Source organism: Misgurnus anguillicaudatus, chromosome 1, assembly GCF_027580225.2.
Source record: "Misgurnus anguillicaudatus chromosome 1, ASM2758022v2, whole genome shotgun sequence".
Taxonomy (NCBI): Eukaryota; Metazoa; Chordata; class Actinopteri; order Cypriniformes; family Cobitidae; genus Misgurnus; species Misgurnus anguillicaudatus.
Genome location: NC_073337.2, coordinates 8,928,294 through 8,946,076, shown reverse-complemented (window position 1 = coordinate 8,946,076; position 17,783 = coordinate 8,928,294). Strand labels below are relative to the sequence as shown.

At 36.1% G+C, this 17,783-nt stretch overlaps 2 protein-coding genes across 5 annotated transcripts in view; one reads left to right on the top strand and one right to left on the bottom strand.

The window, feature by feature from the left end:
- The window catches only part of osbpl8 (oxysterol binding protein-like 8), a 79,304-nt gene extending 75,674 nt beyond the window's left edge, over positions 1 to 3,630 (bottom strand). For 3 of the 4 annotated variants that reach the window (XM_073861649.1, XM_073861737.1, XM_073861845.1), the window contains exon 1: positions 3,223 to 3,544. The gene's annotated coding sequence lies outside the window, so the exon portion shown is untranslated. Of the gene's footprint in view, positions 1 to 3,222 lie in introns of all 4 variants that reach the window. The other variant, XM_073861705.1, reaches the window with a different exon arrangement.
- Positions 3,631 to 4,767: 1,137 nt separating this feature from the next.
- Positions 4,768 to 17,783, top strand: part of zdhhc17 (zDHHC palmitoyltransferase 17) — a 33,319-nt gene continuing 20,303 nt past the window's right edge. The window contains exon 1 of the mRNA XM_055189786.2: positions 4,768 to 4,919. Coding sequence (XP_055045761.1) covers positions 4,857 to 4,919 — 63 coding nt within the window. The 5' untranslated portion in view covers positions 4,768 to 4,856. The remainder of the gene's footprint in view (positions 4,920 to 17,783) is intronic.

The following is a 17,783-nucleotide window of genomic DNA, read 5'->3' as shown; positions in this document are numbered from 1 at the left end:
TTAGTTGCATATCATCTGTCAAATCGCAATAGTTTAAAATCTACATAAAAAAGGTTTTACCCAAATCATCCAACTGCAATCATATTCTACGCATTCCAGACATCCCTTAAAAGGTGGAATTTAACATTCCAGATGCAACATCCAATAATAATATTTTCAACAAGTTTTGGATTATATGAAGAGTTTGGTTCCAAAACGCAATAAATCCATTTTGACAAATTTCGGTAAAAACGTGTTTTCTATACCAAGAAAGTGACAAGATGAAAACCAGTATTTTCTGTTACAAACTTTCACATAGCATCTTTAGGTTATAAAAACATAAAAAATTCAAATCCATAACTTGATTTTCAAAGATTTATTATAAAAACGAATTATTTTTTCCACAAAATGCAATAAATCCATGACAGTTTTTTATTTCAAAATGCTATAAATCTATTAAATCAATGTATAAATGTGCATTCATCTTTACCATTTTATATTTATTTAGTTGACTAGTGGTATACAATGATTAAAAAATAAACATTAATGGCATTAACCAAAACACTTACTTTGTTATATGAAGAACACAATGTTTTAGCATGAGAAGCTTGACGCTGTCTGGAGAACAAGCACCCGAGTGCCTCTCGCGGAAATTATTAGCTGTTGATGGCTTACGTTTCTTTCCCGTCACAGAAAACCATCACAGGTTTGGCAATGCTATTAAAGTATTATTTTGTTTTGTTTGTTGATCACGAAGTACAAAGTAGATGAGGAAAACTAGGACTCCGTGTACTCAGCGCGCCGCCATGTTTGTTTACATTGCGTGAATGGTCCGCTGTAATATCAGAAATGGATTTATTGCATTCTGTAAAAAAGCTGGAGTGGCGTTTGTCGCATTTTGGGAAAAAAGGGAGAAAAGATGACAGAATATCACGGCGGGTATTGGATTTTGCGTAAAATTAATTATTTACTTTTAACTACTGACCTGATATAATACAGATTTTGGCAGTAACTCATTTTTTTCAAAAATGGCGTTTATTGCGTTTTGGAACCAAACTCTTCATATTAACAGGGTTCCCACACCTTAGTTAACTTCAAATTCAAGGACCTTTCAAGGACTTTCCAGGTCCAATACTCTCAAATTCAAGGACTAAATGTGGGGATACATTTCAAGTGAGAGCAAGGTTACATCGAGTTACCTTTTAAGATACATTGTTACTGTTCCCTTTCGAGCGAACTCGCGCTGCGTCAATGCGGTGACACTTTGGGGACGCCTCCAGCGTCTGAATGTGTATAACAAATTCAACCAATGGTGAGGGGCTTAATGACAAAGACAGGGTGACGGGGAGCCAGAAAGTATATCTGAAATATTGCCAAAGACGGCGTAACAGGGACGCAGGAAGTATGGCAAGGGAAACGCAGCGTCTCGTTCCCTTCTCAGGGAACAACAGTTACATATGTAACTCGAAACGTTTTCATGTAACACAACTATGCAAAAAAGCATTTTGGTATGAATCAACATTCGCATAGAGAAGAAATATAAGCATTTAAAGCGAATAGTTTAGCATGTGTGCTTAAAAAGTCTAGAAATATAATGATATTTTCCTGCACAATACAGGGACTAATATGGATGTTTTTCCAGAAAACTTCTTGCATAAAATAGATTCAAGCACTTTCAATGACCTGTATCTATGCATGTATATTTTCAAAAACTTCCCAGGGCCTTGAATTTTTCCCCCAGATTCACAAACTTTCAAGGATTTCAAGGACCCATAAGGAACCCTGTATTAATTATATAGATCAATTCATTATACTGTCATCATTGCCAAATATAATGCTCATCATATCTTAGAAAATGATAGCATCTGCTACGCATAACATCTCACAATCTCACTTTAACACTGTGGCAGGAAGTCATGTGGAAGTTAGCACTCAGGTTTCAGAGAAAGTGGTAACATGCAAAGGTCAAATATACATACTTCCATAAAATATTAGTCTGTTATGTGTGTCACTGCAAAATGCTGGTGGAATTGTGTATCAGTTTCTGTCTATTCTTACAAGCCTCAACAATAAAGGATGAATGAGGCCTTGTGGTGTATACTTTGCTTTTCCTGGACAGACATTTTATGACTTAAAAGATTGAAAATAAACCAAATAAATGATAATATAATATTCAACACAATGATTTGTAAATAAAACAGTAATACTGATAGCCCAATCCCATTACTACAGCTGACTGATGCTTTTACCATTCATATATTATTTGCGACTTGCATAAAAACAGAGTATTACTTGATTATTTTGAACTACACTGCATATGGCCTTAGGTTTCTAATATGACTCTACTATGGTTCAGTGATGGTATTAGGTAATGCCACAGTCCTTTGTAATATACCATAAAAGTATTTACCATTTTTATATTGTGCATATTGTACATTTGTATATTGTGTTTCTCTGGCTAAGTTGGTAGAACATTTTGTTAGCAGCCCAACATAAATACTGAGAAATAGCTTTGGATAAAAGGGACTGCCAAATGCTTAAATTTAACGTATGCACTTAAATGGCACAGTAAGGTTCCATTATAAAGAATAGAATAGTATTACCATCACAGCAATGTCCTAAAAACATGGTACTTATGTGTTTGATACACATAATGTAATAAATGTGTCTTACATGATTAATATTTATAAAACACATCTGCATAGATTTATTTCTGTTTGGCTTAAATACCAAAGTAATCAGTGTGCATCATATCTGCACATTGCATATTGCATTGAATCCATGAATTAAATGAATATATGGCTGACCTAAAATGATCAATAATGATACATCCATGCACATGTACATAAACTGTATCTGCAACATGCAGGCTGTCCCACAACATTGTGAGCTGCACATGTAGACAGCATTTTTGGTGGTTTTATTTTGTATTCCACTACAAGTAGTGTCAGTATTACTAAGGTTTTAAATGGTATATTATGTACAGTAAGTGCACATCTTTACGGTGCTCAAAATGCGATCTAGCCAGGCAGTTTCGTTTTGTTAAGCATATGATACTATGCTTAGTTGCTTAAAAATGTTGTATAGCACAATGATTACCCCCCAAAATCGAGGCAATCTATCTCTAAATTTCAATATGTTGTCTACATGGGCAACTCGCTAGGTTTTGGGACACGGCCAGCGGAGTGCTGGTTTACGCGTTATTGGTATGGAAACATGGCATTATGAAACATCAAGACAAACCTTAAAGATCCACTTTGAAGTCCTCCTGGTGACAAAAAAGTCTTTAACTTTGGAAAACGGTGTGAAACGTAAATATGTAGATTGCGTCGTCTGAGGAGAATCCGCCTGTCAGTCCATCGCGAAAGGGTTAACACTAAAAATGTATTGAAATGCTGATAAACCCATAGACCTGAATATGAAAGCCTTCAATCTTAAACGCTTCAAATGTGGACTCTAATTTTGATATCTTCAATATTATAGTGCTGAATTGCGATATTACCGCCCTCCGTCGCACGCACGTCTCCCTTCCTTCCTCTGCTCGATTGTTTCTCTCCGCGATCGGAAGTGATGTCTGCCGCAAGCTCGACTGTTTCTCTCCGCGATCGGAAGTGATGTCTGCCGCTTTCAGAGCAGGTCTGAGGTCAGATGGTGTGGACAAAATACGCTATTGGGACCATTTGATTGAGACAGTTGTGCGAAAGTTAGGCAGATCTCAGATCAGTTACTCCAGAACAGGCGGCAGTCAGAGTCCGTTACGTACCCAAGAGAGCCTTTAAAAAGTCATAAGGTCAACGCTCAACGTTGTGAACGAAGCAATTGTCACAAAAACACATGCAAAACAGCTAAATACAATTTTTACTATATACAGAAACACAGACAATTTTTCGTGGAATATACAAAGCCACACAATAATATTTTTTTTAAATAATTAAATTATATTTATTTATTTATTTATTTATTTATTTATTTATTTATTTATTTATTTATTTATTTATTTATTATATATTTATAATTTATTTATAATTCCCCCACAATGTATATATACATATATGTATTCTAGATCTTGCATTTAGATTCTAGAAGAAGAATATAAGTAAACTAAGGTCGCCCCCTTGTGGTAACTAGCTGTCCAAGTTTTACCTTCAATCAATTGATGACAGGTCAGTCGCGCAATGACATTAGTATGACTTTTTATAGCTGATGAACAGCAAAATATTTATTCACAGAAACGTAAGATTTTTTTAATTTTATAGATAAAAATTTCTGATGCAAACCTAAGGAACAAATCTGTATACAGTATATTTAACAAAAGTAGGTCGATGACGTAATGCAGCATGCAGAAGGATAAAAAAATTATTCATTTACATTTATGCTGACAAAAATTTGCTACGATTTTTTTTTCATTGTTTACAAGAAATACCTTAAACAAATAAGATCCACCTGTACTTGTACTTGCAGCTCTTTATAAATACTCACATTTTGTTCGCTGACTGTGTTTTCTCATTAAATAATGCCAAACACTATGACTGGACGCGATGCATTAATGAATGAACGATGGATTTCTGACCATGAAAGCGCATATAGTAAGCATAAAGAATAACGTTTAATACAATAGCATTTACAGAAAAGTTACGAAAAATCTATTAAAGAATTACATTAATATTTGTCACCGGAAACGCTCTTTTGCTGATTTGACACTATTACATAGTGAATGGCCATGTTAGCTTCTTATCTTACTCCTAAGTGTTATTCTGATCATACATAAATCAAATGAAACAATCACACGGGCACCGCTATCTGTCTCGTGCACGCGCGTCCTGTTTATCTCCCCCTGGATGTTTTTCCCGTGATGCTCCGCGCGGTCGAGCAGCAAGATGGCGGACGCGCTGGATGAATTTGAGAAAGAAGCTGGATGCGTCCCGATTCTTCATCCAGAGGTAGAGCAAAAATACAGCTTTTACGTTTCTGCATCACAGCAACGATCATAAACGAAGCCGAACGATGCTTTGAAGTGATTTTTAATCTCGTACACGCTTTTCTTTTGCTGACAAATTCTCATAATGATGGAGAGGGGATGAATCCCCCCCACTGCTGCGTAATAGCATTGAGGCTAACGCTAGCTTTTTATACACATTAATGGGATCCTTGTTTTGCGTTTAATCGCATGTATAAGTATATATTTTACGTCTGGGTTATGTTTTTATGACATGTGTTGCGTTGACAAGCGTGAAATTATGGTAATTATAAGGGTATTTATGGTGTGTTATGCTGCCTTTGGAAGCAAGTGACAGTCACCCATTCACTTACAATTCATATCTTTTACAGTCCGGTCTAAAGATTAATTGTGGTTTGTTGTTTGTGGATAGAAAAAGTGTGTCGGTTTCGGTTTAACAGCACGTGTATTTAAATGTAGATCTGATTTGTCAGTTATAAGTCATCTGCAAGATTCATCTTCTGATTTTATATTTATTGTATACATTATGATCTGGTATGCAAAGCATGATGTACGTTTTTTGCATGATTTTCCGTTTAATATTATCCAACTGTGCTTCAACAAATCAGGTGGCTTAGTGTTGAATTAGTGCTTATACAACAACAGTACTTACAATCTGTTAATAAATATTTGCTTCATTCATTCTTTTAATGTAAAAGCAGAATTTATGTTATGTGTAGTGAGAAAGCATTTTCATCATGCTGTAATAAATTATTCATGCTCAGGCTGGCTGATTGTACCAGCAGTCCAACACATGAAGTCTCACTGAATGAAAGCTGTCACCTTTGGCTTATGGTCAGGCTGACACACAGTGACAATTTGGACTAAATAAGGTATCCAACAGGCCTGTTTTATGAAGCCCAAGGCTTCTTAGATTTTGCTGGCCGAATTAAATTTTTAAAATAATTTTGTGAATTGGATTGAATACAATAATTAGCATGTTATTATGTTATAGTTACTATAGGTTAGTAAACATCAATGGTTGATCAATATGGGTTGTACAATGAGGAATGCTTATTATTCTAATATCTGTAGATGGACACTTATTTTGCACAATGTTTACAGAAATATATACCAAAATATCTGTTGGTAAAGTTTGAAAAGTGATGCACCGATGTATCGGCTGCCGATATTAATCGGCCGATTTTTGTTACATTTGAAACCATCGGCATATCGGCAATAGCACGAGAAAGGCCCATACCGATTGTTTATTAATTAACTGCATAAAGAAATCCATTATATGTAAAAAAATTAGTTAATGTTGTTAATAAAATAAATGCTGAATAGCCAAAACCACCTTTGAAGGTTGACATGCTGTATTATTATATTTGTTTTAGCTTAATTTGTGCCTCTCTTATTATGTTGGTCAGTTGAATGTTAATTAGATCCAATCCATGTTCAGTAAAAATAATTTGATGCAGAAATAAACTAGCTAATAGACCAACTGTATAGTATTGTATACAATTGTTTAATATCGGTATCGGCCAGAAGTTGTCTGTTTAAATCGGTATCGGCCCAAAAAATGCTATCAGTGCATCCCTAGACACAAACAAAGTATATTACTATTAATAGGTTTTATAGACTTTTTGCAGCTGATGTTGATCTTAAAATTACCAAGAATCATCAGTCAATCACTAATAATATCTGTTTTAGTTATTTAATCCAAGTATTGTTGTTCCAGAACTTTTTTTGTGCAGTTATCTTATGGAAATGCCTGTTGTATGCTTGCTGTCCTTTATGACCACTGTAAAGGACTGACTTTTAGTGTTTTGCATGTAACCACTTGATAGGCAAATAATTTATTTAGCCTCATAGTTTGGATAGTAATGCATAATCAGATCGGCAAGGCTAATCTAAGCAGAAGTAAATCTGCATTGAAGTGTTTATAAACAAACAGGACAGTGTTTCTTCTAAAGAGACGCTTGCTTTTGATTTCTTAAAACAACAGAAGATAACCATTCTCTGTCGAACAATCTGTGCATTTTTTCCTTAGTTAGGCCTAATCAATACTGGTAACTAGGAGGGAGTCGACCATATCTAGTTGCCTGCTCTTCTCCTTTGTCTCGGTGGGAGCAGATTTGGGGGTCACACAATCAGAGTAAAGATCCAGCCATCTGCTCCACACCAATAGCAATGAGACTATCTGGACTATCTGGCCATCATTAATACTCAGAGGTAAATGTGTCTGTAGCTCTAAGTTTTGATGAGATAGATTACTTGCTTGTAACCATCACAAGCAAGCTCTCCAGGATGGAGCCAACATTGTCTTGATCCGTTGGAGAAAAGATCTGTGTTTGCATAACATTTGCTTTTAGACATCGTGTTGGTGTTTCCTGTTTCTGTGTAGCCTCCTGTGGGTGTGACTTCCTTCACCAGTAAATGTCTTTGTGTTTTTGCTTTGGTGGGTTTATGTCATGGGCATGGAGCATTCTGTGTTTAACATTTTTAAAACTGTTGATCTGACGGACTTACACAATTTCCTGTAGATGGTTTCATCGGACGCACGCATGTTGTAGCGGTTACTTGCCTGAATCAAAGTGACTTTCCGGTCTGTATTTATTTATTGGTTTGGCTAGTAGCTAAACCAATCTCTGAAACAAATTCCTTGTGGAAAATAAAATGTTTCAGTTTGCTAAAGATGAGGAGAGACGGCGATCACGAATCACAACTGGAGAGGTTGAGGGGTTTGGCAGCCAGGCAAAATTTCAAGGACCTGTAGCTTGCATTGTATAGATTAATTTTACACAGTAATGCTAGCCCAGTCTAATAGTTGATATTGGCTAGATCTGATATATGATTACTTGCCATTTATTTCCCCTTTTTATAGGGATGCACCGATACCACTTTTTTGGAATACGAGTACTTGGGTGATTCTCACGAAAACTTGTTTTTAAAAATGTCAAGCATGAAAATGTAAAAATTGCTTAAATTTACTTTTTTCCCACCAGACATTGAAAAACAAAGTCTGGAGTAAATGGGAATATTAATTTAAAAACTTTTACTTATCATTTAACACTTTTTGTAACATAATTTAAAAAATTAGTCCTAAAAAATCTCATTACCGCAACAGTCAGAAAACATCAACACTGACATATTTTCAAAATGACATGACAAACCTGAAAGAACATAATTTGGAGATTCTGCACATGCATTTAAAATCAAAGTATTATGCTTCTATTAATTAAATTAACATTTAATAAGCATCTGTTGCGGTAATGATAATCAAAATGTTGTGTAAGCATTCTGACAAGACAATATTTCAAATTAACTGTAAAAAAAATGATCTTACCTGGTAGCCATCTTGAAGTAACTGGTCCATGTGCTTGGTCACTCAAAATCAAACTTTATTAAAATTCTGTATGTGTGCTTAAACTGTTCTCAAAAAGTGTTGTGGAGGATGAGAACATCAGGCATGGACACTAATTTTTCTTCATTATTATTATACATTATATTCAGTAAATATTTTTTCTGTCATCCAAAGTAGTCTAGCAAAACATCCATTTATTTTTTTTCTTAATATTTTTGTGTTAATTTGATTAAATTAGAACATAACGCATGTTCAAACACAGCCGGACACATTGCGGTAATGAGAATTTCAGCAGAAAATGAGATAAAATTTCCAATTATAAATTCTTATGTTGAAATCACACATTGTGCAAGGTAGAACACACAGTATTAATTCTGATGCTTTTTAATGTTACTATATTACACATTTTAAAACTAAAATCATTAGTGCCGTGGTGTTTCAATGGTTTCGTGAGAATCACCCACTTGCATTTCAGTACTTGCCGATACCGAGTACTTAATAAAAAACATGATTTAAATTGACAGGTAACAGCTTTAGTCATATAATTTAACAAAAAACAAGGGGCTAGTTTGGAATTAAGAACATTTTATTTAAAATGAAAAGCATGTTGTATGCAACATATTACAGAATAAATAATTATAAAAAAAATTTAACAGTGACAGTGCAACTCAAGTATTTTTTTCAGTTTGTTGTAAACTCTGCCTCTTTGAACAACAAAAGAGGCATTAACCCCTTACGCGCCGCTCAAACATAGACATTTCTCAGACCGTGGTATTGATCCCCGGTATCGGGAGATTTTAACGAGTACGCAGACTTTAGAAAATGTGATCGAGGCTGATACCAGTATCGGTATCTGTGCATCCCTACCTTTTTATTCATAATAAACTTCTGTAAAAGCACTGTAATCAGCAAGTATCTTGCGATACATACCATGGTACAGGGTTGCCATACAATAAGTTGATATACATTGCAATACTATAAAGGCACGTGATGTGCTATATTGTATATATTTTAGGAATATAATAGGATATAATTTTAGTAAAGCAGTCATTAAGAACACACCACCATATGTAAACCTTTGCAAAAATTGTGACCTACCCCAGTACTTCCTGTCACTGTTTAATATCAGAAATTACAATATTGCCCAACATGTCACAATTCTCATGGTAGGGGTGGGCGATAAACCGGTTGGTATAATAAACCGGTAGAAATTAGTCAACCGGTAAAGATTTTGGATTATCTTCTCTATCGAGGTTACACGCCCACGTCACGATGCTGTGCGTGTTCACAAAAACGTAACGTTTATACACGTATTTAAGCACCGCTGTTTTAAATTAAGTGATTTTAAGCCATTGAAACACAAACAACAGTGCTATATGCGCGCGCTGTTTCTGTGTAACTGTGGGTTTACACCAGATGCGAGTTCAACGATTTGCACAAGTAGGTTACATACAAAGTCAATGCAAAGATGCGATCAGATACGTCCTCGCATATGCGAATGACGTGATATGGGCGGCGCATTTGCTGTGAAAACACGCGCTATTCCCCTTAAACGCGTCTTCGCCCAAGTTGAAAATATTCAAAATTCGCATGACACGCAGTTAAATTACGCGAGTAATCTAGAGCGAGCAACTTTGCACGCTTCGCGTTTGGTGTAAACCCACAGTAAGAGGAGCGTGCAAGCCGCGCATCTGCTGCTCTTAAGCTTGTGAGATTTTTTGCAGCTTTTTTGGCCTTAAATACACGTATGCATAAAAAAGTATCCTCATAAATACGACAATTTAGGTCTTAAGAGAAAGTAAACAGTTGAAAAAGCAAACACACATGTGAAAGTTTCCACCTTATTTTTAACGTAAATGTGGGCGCCGCCATCTTTGAGGTCCTTTGTGTAAGACTTCTGGTGAGCCATTACAGCTAATGGTAGTTGTTTTGCGAGAGACCCGAGTATGCCGTTTGACTGGCTTTTTAATGTTTATTATGAAATCCAGGAAGACCTGCATCATTTGTGCAGTTAGGGGTTGCCATAATAGCTGTAAGCAGTAAATTTCTACAAAACCTGTTTTGACCATAATACACGCACAAGAGCTGAATGTCTATGTGGCATGTTAGACTACATACACGACCTACGACATAAACTGCTTATAAGTTAATATATAACATTTCTAAATGTGTTTGCACATACTTTTGTTATGTTTTAAATTATTATAATTTTTTAAAGTAAGCAAATAATTTCATAAGCTCATGTCTTATCTACTGCATAATAATATTTTCATAAAACGAAAACAATTCTGAATATATGTAATAGTAATTTATTATGTTTATTATGGTTTGTACAAATAACTTACAATGTGTTAAATGAGAAAGATGCTTCTGACTGTCGGACAGCGTGAAGCTTGATGTGTCGTCATAAAAACTCAAACAAGTTGATCAAAAATTGCTGTTTAAAAAACTTCACACCAGAGGGACGTTTAGAGTGACATTTTAAAGCATCGCCTGAACATGTTAAAAACACAAATTTTTGGTCTATTACATGTACAAACACTAGACTGACTTTCCCATTGTAAAGATACTGGTATGTCTCTCTGCTTTTATATTTGCCATCGAAGATCGAGCAAAAATACAAAATGATTGAATATATCTTCATATATATCAGGCCACTTCTTATCTTTATGCTCACACTGGTTCATACATGGCAGGTGTAGTAAATATTTACCATAACTGTTGAAAGGGGTGGTTCAATGGTATTTCATGCATTTTGACTTTTTAACACAGTGATAGAGTTGTTTCCTCATGCTAAATGTAGGCAAAGTGTCAAAAAACCAGTTGGGGTGTTACAGAGTATTTCTGTGTCGAATGCACTTCGCCAGGGTTCGTCCAAGTTTCTGAAAGTTTTTTTCGATTATGGGTTTTGATGTGTGTTTGATGCGCTGGATTTCAGTGAAAAGTCTCAACCGGGTGTTGAGTTGCATGTGGTAAGTAAGACTTCTGTGTTATGTTGGAAATAGGCGTGTGCATATTATATAAATGACACAAACATGTAGTGCAGGGGTTCTCAAAGTTTACATTCAAAGGTCCAAATCTGATTTTTTGTCATTTTCTTAGGTCCGGAAAAACTGGTTATTACAAAAATTGTCAAGCATGGTAATAACTTTATGTAAATCACTTGTTTATATAACAAATCAACACAAATAGTTTTGGAAAAACATAAGTGTATTTTGCATTTAAAGTAAAAACATGTTTTAAACATAAACACAAGAAAGATGCCACAGGTAACCAGGTGCAAAATACAGAGCAACTTAATTAGAGAAATGGCAAAGTTTGTTTTCCATCAGATGCATTAACCATGGCAAAAAAAGTGTGGTTGGTTGGCGGAGACACTGACCAAAATTAGGGGTGCACCTATAAATTGGCTGATGATGCTTGCTATGCTTCTCAATGAATTACGGTGAAATGCCGTTAGATCCAAAAGCCAGAGGGCGCTCTCGTGCATAAACTCAATATGCGCTGCAGACGAAAAGCCAGACACACGCAGCTCCAGGAAATGTCTTAAAGCGTAACTAAACCCCTGGTCAGAGCCTGACTCCACCCACTGGCAATATTTGAAAAATGCAAGAAAAGTGGGCAGATCCCAACGGAGATAGAGGGGACAAACTGAGCTCGTACCAAGTGTGTGGTGAGATCGTAACAAGGGCGTGGTGAGCCTGAACCTGCTTACGTCACGGGGTATTTTTTGGACCCAACATCCAATAGGAAAATTCAACTGCAGTAGCCACCGTTCAACCTAAAGAGGGCAGCACTCAGACGTTTTTACACAATATATTATAGTATTGAATCACTTTATATCCAAATGTCAAAAAACTTACTAAAATCAATGAACAGCACTAATAAATAGAGCCCGACCGATTTATCGCTTTGCCGATTCAGGGCTCGAAATTGCGACCATTTTGGTCGCATATGCGACCGAAATTTAATCTGTGCGACCTTAAAATATATTTGGGAGCATTTGTGCGACTGCCCATTTTGTTGTGACGCGAGTTGATTGTGATCCTGCGTGCTGGCGCTGTCCCAGGATCAGTGTTCTCTCCAACGATACATAACCAATCAAATTTCACCATTAAGTTCTTGCGTTTAATGAAGACCACAGATTGGCTAATATGAGCGTCAGTCATTCCTTGTTGCCGTGAAGCGCGGAAATGTGAAAAGACGAACGCGTCGCGAGCATGACGAGAGCGAGCCGATTACAGCCAAGGTTATTACTGTATTTTTTGACGACGATCCGGATTCAAATGTAACTCCACCACCGGAAAATACGAGTTGACGTTAAACCTTTCAGAGAGAGTGGCTTAAAGATTTCAAGTGTCTCCGCGATGAAAATGTAACTTACTGTGTTTACTGTAAATCCTGTAAAACGGCGTTAATTGCGGAATCAAAACATTTTAAACGCCAGACGTACCTTGCTTAAACATGGCGAAAGTGCCAAAAATACAAGACGTGTCATGACAAATGTGTTTATTATTGATGGAGACACCGAGCTGTCTGTCAAAGTGTGTTTGATGGTGTATGTGCGCATGCGCTGGTGAATGGACATCCGACAAACATCCTTGTGGTCCATGTTGCTGTGGAATACGACAATGCTGATGGTATGTTTTTGTTGTATTTTTTAAAACATTGCCTATTTAGTAGTAAAAGCATCCTGGTAATGCAGTTATCAATACCAATATATATTAGCCTTCTATATTAGGGTCACTTTTGTAATGTCACAATTAATCAGTGTTTTACGTGTTTGCTAGATTTTCTATGTAATCTTAATCATGTTACCTGTAATTAGGGATGCACCGATACCACTTTCTTCATCTCCGATCCGATTCCGATACCCGAATTCTGAGTATCGGCCGATTCCGATACCTGCCGATCCGATACTACTGTATTTTTCTTGAGTAATTTAAATTACAGACAGACACGCACACAAACACACGCACACAGACACACACACACAGACACACACACACACACACACACACACTATATAAATGTCTAAATCTAGCATAATATAATTATATTATATATATATATATATAATTATACTTTTAAATTAAAAACCAATAATTTAAAATGATTTACAAGTTACAAGAACATTAGTAATTATTAACCATGGCAGTGTTTAGGAGAAAATAAAATAGGCACGTTTGATCAAATAAGTATGCTAAATATATTTTCCTTAATTGCGCAAAAAGTCACAGTAAAAAAGCTTTAGTGTGCAGATGGTTATTTTGGGAATTATGCACTTAACCGGACCTTTTATGCACATTTCGGGTGCAGAATTGATGCACCTAAATCATATTGAGTGCGCATTCTGCGCAATACTGTGCAGCATTGATGCTCTAGAAGCGTCCTCACACTCGCATGGGAATCCTCGCTCCGCAATGGAAAGCTAAGTTCATAACTATTAAAACACAAAGAGATTTGATGCATCGTGTGCTCAGCACATACTGAATTGCATCCATCCAACAACTTACTGAGACTTTATAAAATCAGATCTTTAAAACAGCCTACAGTTATTGAGTGTTCGTGTGTTGAATGACGCGTTTCATCCGTCCGCTTCACCTGTGAATTATCTCAGCACATAGTGAATTGCATCCATCCAACAGCTTACTGAGACTTTATGAAATCAGATCTTTAATAAAGCCTAACGTTACAGTTATTGTGTGTGTTATTGTGTTTGTGCCTGTGTTGAATGACGCGTTTTTATCCGTCCGCTTCTCATCAGTGGATTAACTCAGTTTGCAAGTAAGTTACAGTGTTTCTGTGAACATGAATATTTTTAAATGTGCGTTTGTTCCTTCACATGAAGCTATTGTGTGTAAGATGACTTTGATTATAGTGCATAAAAACGTTTATGGTGCTTTTATAATACTTTGACGTTTTAATCGCTTGTCAGTGACAACCATGGGTAACGCGCAGTATCGGAATTGGATCGGTCCTGTTAGTCCGATATCCGCTCCAGCAAAAAATGCCGGATCGGCCCCGATACCGATCCAGAATATCGGATCGGTGCATCCCTACCTGTAATTGTTAAATTATTATTGCTGCAATACTATTTCAACAGCATTTGGGTATTAATTTAGGAATTTATGCAGCAAAAATAAATAAATAAATAAAATAGAAGACCAACTTTTAAATGCTGGCCATAGGACGTGTAAAGCCCGGTGGTGGTGTTTTATTTTTAATAAAATAAATCTATTAACATTTACATTGTAGTTGTGGTGCTTTTAAATTTTTTGATGGATGCGCCTAAATTTTTGCTGGTGCTCCTAACTCTTTAAAGTTGGGAGCACCAGTGCTACCAAATAAAAAAGTTAATTTTGAGCCCTGCGATTTTATCGGCCGATATGAGCATGTCGCAGATATATCTGTATCGGCGTATAAGCCGCAGATATGCGCCGATATGAACGTTTGTTACAGAACACATTAAATGCATTTGAAAGATGTAAGTACTTGTTTGTCCAGCAGAGTGCGCCATACTGGTTGCTAATGGCGACCCAGATCACTCACTGTAGTGACACCAGCCAATCCCCCACCCCCTTCCCTTCAGTCAGTCTCTCAGTTCAGGTGGCATGAAAGCAGTCACGCAGTGTCTTCTTCACAACATTTTTACACCTGGTATTAAGACGCGCTTTGGTCGATTGGATTATAAATGGACAAGAGAGACGCATTCCCGCTTACATTTGGTGTTTTTAATCCGTCTCTTTGTCGACTTGCGAGTTAAAACGCAAGCGGGAGAAATGACGCGAGACGGAGAAATGACACGTTTAAACTACGCGCAGCCGTGCACTTGAATATCACTATATGTGATTACTGCTGCTTGTGTTTTTAGGTAACATGCTCATTTCAGAGCAATTGATTCAATAAGCTCGCGCAACTCTACACCCTTGCTAAATAAAAGAGGCGGAGCGAAGACGCTTTATTTTTATAAAAGTCTAAAGTTTGCACGGAACCCTGGGTTTGTGTTATAAAAACGTTGTGCACATCATTAAACATAGCGTACATTAGTATGTGCTCCGTCAAGCATTGTCTTAGTAACTGTGAGTGGCTAACTAATTTGTGAAGTACACAACTTACTGTAAAGCTAGTATTAATCAATGACTTCATAAGTTTCTCTTTATAACGTTATTCTCGTCAAAACTGCAAATGATGCAAGTTTTATGTATTTTGTTCTCTTTGTGTTTTAAAGTTATTTATAATAAGTCAAGTTTACTGTTTAGTGCACTGATATCCAACTAATTTTGGATAATAAAGTTTATTGTTAACTTCTTGCCTATAGTACATATCTTTGTCACATCAATATAAGTGTTGGATCACCACATTTGTGACTGATCACCACATATGTGAGTGATCATTGCATTGCATTGTATTTATTCATATACAGTATATTATGTTAAAGTATATAGTGTATTCTATGTACAGTACTTTAGTATAATATACTGTAGTATATACTGAACTATAATATACACATAAAGAATATCGGCCGATATATCGTTATCGGTCTTTTTTTACTTTCTAATATCTGTATCGGCATCGGCCCGAAAAAACGCATATCGGTCGGGCTCTACTAATAAAGCCCCATTCTTACAGATCATTAACTAAAAAAAGTTGGTTTAGGGTTTAGTTACTCTTTAAGGATGTATTTATATTGCTGTTCTTCAAACCTTTTCAGGTATTTTCATGATGATAAAGAATATGTATAAAGATTGTGTTTGACGAGTGTTGCTTTTTCAAATGCATGTTATAAACGACTCAAACCAACAGCGATTTCAGATCGATAAGGACTTACTGATCAAAAGCCGTAGTACATGAAGTAGCTGTGTACAATATCTGGGTGTGATGGCTACAGCGTCACACAGGAAATTTTTAAATAACTCGTTTTATTTTTGGACCAGGAATACTCTTAAATCTAAAAAGAAAAAACTAAACGAATGGTTTACAAGTTTAATATGCATTTGTAAATTAGCAAATGCACACATTTAATCAATCACATAGAAATGAATGCACTTGTAATATGAAGTGGACGCGGATCCGGACCGGAGTCCAGACTTTGAGAACCCCTGATGTAGTGAATCATAAGTTAAAACAGTGTTGTATAGTGTTGCATGACTTGTACTCGCTCCTCCCGCAGTAGTAACTCCTCCTTCTTCGTTTATTCGTACGTTATCGGAAAGAATCGGTAAAGCTAATCTTTCTTATATAAATATGATTAAACTAAAGACTCTTTGGAGATATAAAGGATCTAATACTAGTATACTGCTCTATAGGTACTCCAGATTAACATCAGAAATGCAGAAACAGCGTGTGTTACGTGAGCTTTAAATCATGTTTTATGAGTGCTCCCTACCGTCCGGCTATTGAAATGGACGTCTTACACAAATGATACCGTTATCATGATATAAAATTAATTCTACCATGATATAAGATTGCCCACGCCAAACTCACGGTTAGATTTTTTTTGCACCCCTAATAAATAGGGATGTGTGAGACTATTCGACTAAACGGTACAGTATTCATAGGACACACGTTAAACACACAGGTTTTTGGACTGTCTTCACGGGCATTTTATCTTTTAGACTAGTCGGTTACAAAATTTTAGTTTAAACGACCCTACTAATAAAGATGCTGGTTGCATGCCTCTCATCGCTCTGTTATTTCACCTATTTTACCTTAGAAGTGTCTATAAATAATATGTCATGTTTTTTAATATTTGATAATGCTGATGATGCCAGTTTAATGGTTGACCAATATGAGTTTTGATAAATGGACGATTTTGATGCCGGTATTGATATTGAGAAAACAATCTGAGGCTGATATAACACAAATGTAATTACAGTAAATGAGTAACAAAGCGAAAACTGCTGAAATCATATAAACATTTAGTTTGCATAAAATTGATGAAGTACCGATATTAACAAGAGAGATGTACTGCGGATCTGACACCTCACAGTATTGAGTGTTGTTGTGTGTAAAGGGCTGTTCACATTGTAAAGATAATTATAACGTTAACTATAGCGATAACTATATTTGCGCCTACCTCACCGGATGATAACAATAAATGTATGCTAATTCGCTCAAACGTATGGCACTCGTGCAAATCACTTGCTTTTAATGGCATGAACTAATATTGCATATTTCTTGTAATAAAAACCTTTGAAATTGTTTACATGTCACTGAATATGTAAATATGCTGTTCTTGTTGCATTTACACAGCGGGTAACCAGCAGATGTCCTTAACACGCTGCGTTTCGCGTAACACTATCAGTGAATTTAGTAGTTTGTGTAATCTAATATTTACCTTTTGGCGAAGTCAATGCGAAAGGGAAAAAGCATAACGTTGGTGCACATGCACTAGATTTGATTGGCTGTCATTGGTTTATTGTTAATCAGGTGGGAAAATTAGCTCAGAAAGTGATCCCAATGATATCGCTCATTGCATCTTTATCATTATAGTTGTGG